The sequence below is a fragment of the Culicoides brevitarsis genome, chromosome 2 (genome assembly GCF_036172545.1).
Source record: "Culicoides brevitarsis isolate CSIRO-B50_1 chromosome 2, AGI_CSIRO_Cbre_v1, whole genome shotgun sequence".
In the NCBI taxonomy this organism is placed as follows: domain Eukaryota; kingdom Metazoa; phylum Arthropoda; class Insecta; order Diptera; family Ceratopogonidae; genus Culicoides; species Culicoides brevitarsis.
The window spans coordinates 7,615,681-7,624,878 of record NC_087086.1 but is presented as its reverse complement, the minus strand read 5'-3'; the positions used below and the strand labels follow the sequence as shown (position 1 = coordinate 7,624,878).

The 9,198-nt window shown below is 22.9% G+C and overlaps 1 protein-coding gene across 5 annotated transcripts; it reads right to left on the bottom strand.

The window, feature by feature from the left end:
- Nucleotides 1–635: 635 nt before the first annotated feature.
- Nucleotides 636–5,479, bottom strand: LOC134829270 (band 7 protein AGAP004871-like). Of its 5 annotated transcripts, none has more exons than XM_063842288.1 (4): nucleotides 5,352–5,479; nucleotides 2,946–3,058; nucleotides 1,770–1,920; nucleotides 636–1,702 (listed from the first exon to the last, which is right to left on the bottom strand). In XM_063842288.1, the coding sequence occupies exons 2-4, from the start codon at nucleotides 3,043–3,045 to the stop codon at nucleotides 1,051–1,053; spliced, it is 903 nt and encodes a 300-aa protein (XP_063698358.1). In that variant the 5' UTR covers nucleotides 3,046–3,058; nucleotides 5,352–5,479; the 3' UTR covers nucleotides 636–1,050. The 5 variants fall into 5 exon arrangements, with proteins under 5 accessions (XP_063698358.1, XP_063698355.1, XP_063698356.1 ...); XM_063842285.1 differs by lacking the exon at nucleotides 5,352–5,479 and adding an exon at nucleotides 4,885–4,896; XM_063842286.1 differs by lacking the exon at nucleotides 5,352–5,479 and adding an exon at nucleotides 3,750–3,872.
- Between the last annotated feature and the right edge of the window lie 3,719 nt (nucleotides 5,480–9,198).

The window sequence follows — 9,198 nt, the reverse complement described above, 5'->3', positions numbered from 1 at the left end:
AATTTTTTTTTTCCAATTTGCATTTAAAAAATTATTAACCCAAATAATAATTTAAATTTTCTTCTAAATTTTTTTTTGAAAAAATATTAACCCAATGCACATTTTAATTTTTTTTATTTAATTCTTATTTAAAAAATTTAAATTATTAGCTAAATTTTCGCCCAATTTAATTTTTTAAAAATATTTGACTTAAACCTCTTAAATTTTTCGCCCAATACAAAATTATTTTCTTTACCCAATGCACATTTTATTTAAATTTTACAAATTTTTAATAAATTTTTGACCTAATATTCATTCTAAATTTTTTGGCAAATTAAATAAAAAAAATATTGACCCAAAGCACATTTTTAATTATCGCCCAATACAAATTTTTCAAATTTTTGACCCAATGCACATTTTATTTTTTTTATAATTTTTGTTTTTAACTTATATTTTTTCTAATTTTTTGCCCAAATAAAAAAATTATTAAAAAAAAATTTTTACTATCGCCCAATACAAAATTTTCAAATTTTCGACCCAATGCACATTTTAATTTTATTTACAAATTTTTTATATTTTTTTTACCTTATAAAAATTATATAAAAATAAAAATATATAAAAATTTTCATCCAAGTAAAAAAAAAATTAACGACAACTTTTTCCATTTTTTCTTTATCTTTATTACGTCTCATGTTTTTTTTGTCGTTGATGGCTTTGCGTTTAATTAAATGTTTGAAACATTGCACAAAATTTATTGCAAGGTGCATTTGTTATGATGTTAGAATAACTTACACAAAAAAAAGATGAAATAAAAATTAATAATATCACGCTTTGTACGGAGCAACGCATGGTTAGATAAAGTAATTTCCTAACAAGACTGAATGCACGCGAGGCACCTGCCTCTTTTCTCAATTTTTTTTCTTCGTGTCTTCTAAGGTTTCATTTTAATTTTGTGTTTTCGTAAATTGATAAGACGTTGGTAGGTCCAAAAGTCTACATCTACAATGTTGTCGCAAAAATACGTTTTGAATGAAATTTGAAGCTCATTTTTATTAATTTTTAAAATATTTTTTATGATTGGTTCTCTTGAGGCAAATTCATGAAAGGCCGAATCAAGTCCATGGGCAGCGGGAAGATGATTGTCGAATTTTTTTCCGCCGAGATGTGAGTCAAAGTTTGTAAATAACGCAATTGAAGGGCAGCTGGTGACTCCGAAAGCACTTCCGAAGCGGATTTTAAGGCACGTGACGACTTCAATTCACCCTCAGCAGCAATGACTTTTGCACGAGCCTCTCTCGCAGCTTCAGCCTCCGCAGCCATGGCTCGTTGGAGACTTTGTGGCAACGAAACGTCTTTAATTTCAACTCGTTCGACTTTCACGCCCCACGGATCTGTGGCTTCGTCTAAGGAAACTTGCATCGTGTGCGAAATTGCTTCACGTTCGGTTAAAAGTTCGCTCAAATTTCGTGTTCCGAGCACATTTCGCAAAGTAGTTGCAGCCAGCAAACGTGTCGAATGCGAATAATTGGCGACTTGAACGACAGCTTTTAGTGGATCGTTAATTCGATAGTAGACGACAGCATCAACACTCACAGTAACACTGTCTTTGGTGAGAACTTCCTGCGGAGGAACGTCAAAACTCACAGTTCGCAAGTCAACTTTGCAATAATTGTCGATGCAGGGAAGCACGAAAAATACTCCGGGACCACGAGCGCCGCCAGAACTAAAAGAAAAAGAAGAAAAATTATAAATTTTGATGAAAAATTGTTAAAAATGAGGAAATTTCTTACCGTAAACGTCCCATACGGAAGATAACTGAACGTTCATACTCTTGAACGACTTTGAAAACCATAAAAATGGCAATTGGAAATGTTAATATCATCAAAAGGATGGAAGCGATCGTCGCTAGAATTTGAATGCAGTCAACATTTTCTCCTTCAGCTGGAAATAAATTAAAATATTTATTAAATTAAATTTATGAAAATAAAAATTTATTACAAAAATTTAAATTTTAAGGCTTTTTGTCATATATTTTTTTTGTTTTAATAGAAAAAAAAATTATTATAATTTTAAACTTTAGAATTTAAACTTATTTTAAAATTTAGTAAAAATTAACTCTTTAAATTATCAAAGTTCAATTTTTCAAGAAAATTTTTTTGCTCCTATATGAAGTAGGTATGCAATGAACTTTACAAGTTATTTTTAATTTTTTAATTTTTTAAAAATTTTCAAAATTTTCTTAATATTTCTGTATCAAAAATTTCTTCAAGCCAATATAAAAAATTTTTAAAAAAATCAAAGCGTTTCATTAAGTATAAATTAATTTATAGCGTTACAAATTTCGGATTTATTTATTTTTCTTTCCTTTTTTTTTCTTCAAATTAAAATTAAATTTTGAGTAAAAGTATATTTTAAGCTCAAAATTATGTTTGAAAAAAAATTTGAGAAAATTATTTTTTTTAATTTTTAGAAAATTAATATTTTTTTTAAATTTTTTTTCATTTAATTTTTTAATTTAATAACAATTTATTTATTTTTTCATTTAATTAATTAATTATTTTATTTTTTACTTTTAAAATATTTTCTAATTAATTTAAACTTAACTTATGTAATTTTTACTTTTATTTTACATTTAAATTATTTATCAAATTAAATTTTTATTTTATTTATTTTTTTAATTTAATTTTGTAAGTTGATCTAATTTTTTTAAAAAAAGAAAATTATTTTTTAAAAATTTTTTAAACTAAAATTATTTTAATTTTTGATTTCAAAATTTTTTTTAACTATAATTTTTTGATTATTTGACGTCTTTAATTAAAAATAATAATTTTTTTTTAATTTTTCATTTTTTCAATTAAAATTTTAATAAAAAATTTCGTGAATTTTGACCTTTTTGAATATTAAAAAAAAATTTAATAATTTAAAAAAAAAACTTTTTAAAGGAAAAAAAAATTAAAAAATCTTACTCGTTTGTACCGCAGACTGACTCGGCATCCTACTCGAACCTCCTCCATGCGTCAAATTTTTCGTTTCATCCATCACAATCGTTGTTTCGCTGTTTGTCATGTCTCTCCAAGTTCTAATTAATAATTAAAAACAAAACAAAAAAAATTATAACGTCAGAAATTCCAACATAAATTATTTCTCAATAATTATTTATTCATCAATTGAAACTAATAAAAAAAATCTGTGCCTTCTTACAGTGCCCGATATTATTAGAATTATTATTTAATATTTATTATTGAATAATGAGAACCGGTTTTTTTAGTGTGATATACTTCTTCATAAACAGACGTCTCTCTGTTATTATTTTTTTTTTAAATTAAATCGATTTTTTTTATTGGGCTTGAATAAACACACAACCGTGCATGATAAACGATCAGAAGAGACTGAGAGAGCAACTTTATTTGCCACTTGCTGATTAGATTAGTTCTCCGAAGCTCCTACGACATCAAACACAATGACTCGTCACAATATCTCGAACGTGCAATGAGTTTAAAGTAACAATCAATTATTCTCCGTTAATTTGTTTGCGCAGTCAGCCCATTTAACGGTAGGTAATTCAATATTTTTTGTTGTTGACTTAAACCGCACAAAAAAATGTACAGAAATGTGAATCACCGATTTCATCACAAGTTCTGTGTTGATATTTAAAATAAATTGCTGATAAGAAATCGCAAAAGCTCGTCGACGAAAGTCGAGACAATTAGAGGTTTCCGGTCTATGGGTGTTGCGATGACATTTTTTCGTCCCTAAAATGCCTAATTTACCTTGTAATTAATTTTTTGTTTGTTCTTTTTGTGAATGGCGTTCGGCACAAAAAAAAATTAAATAAATACTTTTGGCGCAGAAAGAACTACGTCTGCCGGTAAGTGATAAGGAACGACGACTGATTACACGAAAAATGCTTTATTTATAAATTGCCGTCGTCGTGTTGAGTGACGGTAAGTTTTTTATTGTTTTTAGTTGGGTGAGGTTTTGTCACAAAACAGCAGGAGGCTTCAAAAAATTTTTTGGAATTTATGGATATTTTAAAAAAATTTGTTAAAAAATTTTTTTTAAATATTATTTAAAAAAATATTTTTTTTTTTTAATTAAATTATTTAATTATTTTTTATTTAATATTTAATTCACATTCGCTTTTCGACATTTTTCTAAAATAAAATGTTTTTCCTATTAATTTTTCATAAGAAAAAATAAATGAGAATTAATGAATACTGTAGAAAATTTCCTCAGATTTTTAAAAAAATAATTTTTTTATTTTTTCTATTTTAATTTTTTTTTAAATCTAATTTTTAATGAAAACTTTTTGTTAATTTTTTAATGAATTATTTTTTTAAAAAAATTATTTTTAAAAGCTTTTTTTTTAAAATTTATTTTTTTTTTCCAACATTTTATAAAAGTTCATTTTTTTTAAATTTTAATTAATAAATTTTTTTAATTTTTGTTTTGAAAATAAATAAAATTACTAATAATTTTTTTTTATTTTTTTTTTTTTTTTTAATTTAAAATTTATTAAATTTTTTTAAATTTTTTTTGAATTTTTATTTTTTTTTTTGAAATTTATATCAAAAATTAGAATAAATTTAAATAAATTTTTAAATTTTTTTCTGAAAAAAAAAATTAAGAAAAAAATTTTGATATTTTTTAAAAAAATTATAAAAATTTTTGAAAATTTTTTAATTTTTTAATGAATTTGTTTGTCAATAAAAAATTTCAAAAATGTATTAAAAAAATCATTAATTGAATTTAATTTTTTTAAAAATTTTTTTTAAAAATAAAATTTTTCCTTATTTCTTACTTTTTAGTTCACTTTTTCCCATTTATTTAATTTTTTCTCATTATTTTTCATCGCTACCTTTATTTTTATTTCTTTGTGTGTTCCAAAAAACCTCACACGCATACCTTCTCATTACTATGTATTTTAACTTTTATTAACTTTGCTGATAGTAGCAAAGTGGCACGCGACATTTCTATTATTAAATAAAAATATTGTGGTGAAAACTACCCAAAAAATGCGTTTTCCTTTAGTTTTATTGCCTTTGTTACTTTTATTAAATTTGCCTCGTAAAGCCCACGAGACGCCCAGACACGTTGTTTATTGCTATCAAGCGCGGCACGAAATGCGAGTTAACCCAATTCAAGGTTCTGATAACGTCATTCATCATTCGCACTAATGTCATTCATTCATGTAACGCGACGACACTTTATCGAGCGTTACAACACCGAGCCAGCAGAAAAAACAACTTTGACAGAAAATTTATTGTTGGTGCATTTTTTACGCCTTTGTTTGATAAAAAAATGACACTTGTAACATGCTTCGAACGACAATTTAATTGTTTCTTATCTATTTTTATTGCTAATGAACTCACCAATAATTACATTTTCTACGTTTTTCCCTGTCTGGAAAAATAATAAAAAAAAAATTAAACTAACTCCCAACACGACCTTTCATTAACTGACGAACTGACTGCGCGAAAAGCTTATTTCCAGTTGTTTTAGAATAACATTTTTCTCCGTACTTGCAATGTACATATTTACACTTGTTACTCGTTGCCAGTAGAAAAGTGGTCGTGCTTCTATGAAAAAAGTAGAAAGATGAAAGGAGCTGTCATGAAATGAAAGATTGTATCGCATTTTGTAATTTTTCATGGTTTTTTTTGTAAATTTTTGATTTATCAGATTTTTAATCTAATCTCACAAAAAAATTTCAAAATATTTAATATTTCATCATTTTTCTAAATATCAAAGACTTATTAAAATTATTTTTTTAAATTTATTACACATTTTTTTCTTTTATTGAATTTTACAAGTTTTTTTTTAAATTCTTCGTTGATAAAAATTTTTAAATAATTTTATTAAAGATTTAAAATTTTTATTAAAATAATTTAAATTTTTAATTAATTTAATTTTTTTAAAAATTTTTTTTTTTAATTTTATTTTTTAATTGAAAAAAAATTAATTTTATTAAAAAAAATTAAATACACATTAAAATTAATTTTTAGAAAATTATTAAAAATTTTAATTAATTAAAAAAAATAATAAAATTAATTAAAATTAAATTTTCATTAAAATTAAAAAAGATAAATATTTAAAAAAAATTTAAATAAATAAAAATATTTTATTAAAAAAATAAATAAAAAATTAATTTTAAATAAATAAATTTTTAAAAAATTATTTAATTTAATTTAATTAAATTAAATAAAAAAAAAAAAATATTTTTAATTTTTTTAGAATTAAAATTGATTTAACTTTATTTAAAAAATAATTAAAGATTAAAATTAGTTTTTAAAAATTATTTAAAAATTTTAACTTCAAAAAAAAAAAATTAACAAAATTTTAAAATTAATATTGAAAAATTGTTAAATTTATTATTGAATTAAATAAAATTATTTTTTCTTATAATAAATAAAAATTTAATATAGTTAAATATTTTAAAATAAATTATTAAAAAAAATATTAAAAAATTATTAAAATTTTTATTTAAAATAATTTTTTAATTCAATTTTTAAAAAATTTTTTACCTCAAAAATAAATTTACAGACAGACCAAAACACAAGAAAAAATTATTTTTTCCAATATTCTTTAAAATGTGATAAACAAAATCGAGCATGGATCGCTTTTCCATTAAACCATTGTATTGTAAAAATTTTTTGTTTGTGTAATAAAAAAGATGTATTGTGGCTAATTTAAGAAAAATAAAATAAAAAAATCGAAAATGTGAAACGGAAAAATCATTCACACCGATTAATTACACAAACATTGGATTAAACATGTCAGGGCTGTTACCAAAAAAATCTTTCAAAACCCAAGTTAACCTTTAAAAAAATCCGTCACTGAAACATTTTTTGTTTATACAAAATTTTGTTAATACAAATTCAACTCGAACAGACACACAGCAACCACTAATTATAGGTCGTCATAGCAAATGTTCGTTCATTAAACTATTTATCCGTAATTGATAGCGTTCAGGCCAAATTGGATTATGGAGGCGCTAAACTCAGGGAAACAGGTCAACTACGCGGCGTATTTGCACATATGAGCGAATTTGAAGTAACAACAACGCGCCGATATATCATAAATCGTGAAATTTACGTGTCAAGGATTGATGTTTGATTTGTTTCGTGAACGAATAAACAATGAATTTTGCCAAAAATAACAACAACATTGTTGGTAATCTAAACAAAGTGTGAGCGAATTTCTTATTGAATCACGGATATTTTCATCGGTTTATGTTATAAAATTTTTTGATTGTATCTTTGATGATAAAATCGAGCTATTTTTAGATAAGAGAGTGACTTTGATTGGAAAATGAATTATTTTTATCAATGTTTGATGATAAGAATGAGTAAAAAATAATTGATTTTAAATTAAATTTTATTAATTTTAGGCTCGATTTTTTATTTTAATAATTTTTTTTTAATTATTTAAGTCAATAAAATAAAATTTTAATTTTTTTTTTTTATTTTAAAATTTTTATTATTAAAATTTATTTAATAAAAATTTAATATATTTAATTTTTAATGAATTTATTTTTTTTTTAATTTTATTTTTAATTTTTTTTTTTTTTGCTGTTTTTTTTTTTTTTATTATTTTGTTTTAATTTTAATTTTATTTTTTTTTATTTTTTTTAGATTATTATTGCAATAATTATTGTATTAAAATAATTAAAAATAATTTTTATTTTATTTAATATTAATTCGAACTAATACTAAATTTTATTTTAATAAATTTATTTTCTTCAATTAAAAATTTAGCAAAAATAATGATAATTTTAACAAATTTTAGGTAAAAAAAATGAATAAAAAAAAATTATGTTTTTTAATTTTCCATTTTGAAAAAAAAAAAATATTTATTACTTTAATTTTTTTTAAATTTTAAATAATAACAATTTCTAATATATCTTTTTTTCTAACTTAATTATTTCTAAAATATTTCAAAAATTCTATAGAAATAAAAATTATGAAATCAATTAAAAATTATTCAAAAAAAAAAAATTTAAAAAATAAATAAATTTAAAAAATTAAATAAATTTAATTTAATAAAAAATAATTAATTAAAATTTATAAAATTAAAAAAAAAGTAAAAATCTTAAAATGTACCAAATAAAAATCCTTTTGTAAAATTAATTAATTTTCATTATTCTTAAAAACTATTTTTCCTTGACAATTTTTATTTAAAAAAAATAATTTTATTCCGACATTTTTTTTTCTAAATTTTCTAAAAACAACAAAATGATTGTCACCCACAAGTGTAAGGAAATCAATCAACGAATTTACAAGCTTTAACATACCGAAACATAAAATATGTCGTAAATTAATATGTATCTTGTTATTGAGCGGATGGGCTTTTGGCAAGTGATAAATTACCAACACGCTTTAAAATTTTTCGGGTAATTTTTTTTTCTTCAGAATTTGTTCATCAACCTTAGAGACGAGGTCTTAATTACAATTTTTCTTTGCACATTTGATCAGTCATTAAATAGATCTCATTTCGCGATTTGCTAACGACTTTAAACACGTTTTGCACCCTTGCAATGTCCGGATCATGCCATCGCACCCGAAAAAATATAAATAAGCAGACATTCTTTTTAATTTGTTATTAATTTCTGAATAAGTCAGCTGCCAAAAATATGTAATTAATAACCAACCGAAGAAAAAAAACGTTTAATAACAAAAACACAAAAAAAGAAAAGGAAACAGACACAGAAGAAGAAATAATCGGACAGATGAATTTTTATTTTAGGTTTTTTTTTTGACAAATAACGCTCGGTATAGAGAGCGCAATATTTTGAATGAATTTATCATGCTCGAATGTCGAGTTGCTAAACTAACAACGAACCGAAAAAAAATTAATGCACTTGCCTCGTCGGTCACGCTCTTTGTCTTAAGTTGTTAATCCCGAGAGAGTTTTGTGGCAATAAATTTCTTCAGAAATTTTTTCGAACAAAAGTGAACACCTGACAAAATAAAAAAAAAATCAACGGAAAATGTGTTTATTTATTTTTTTCCTCCTCGTGATTTTTCACAAACGTTAACGAGAACATTTTCATCACACACAAAAAAACGACGCACATGACAGCAAGATAATTTGTGTGAAAATGTTAAATGTCACACAATGTCTGGACCTTATTAAAGACATTTTTCACACATTTTGCCATGCACATGATCGTCACAACAACTCATTTACGCGTTGATTGAATTCCATCTCTCTCGAGCA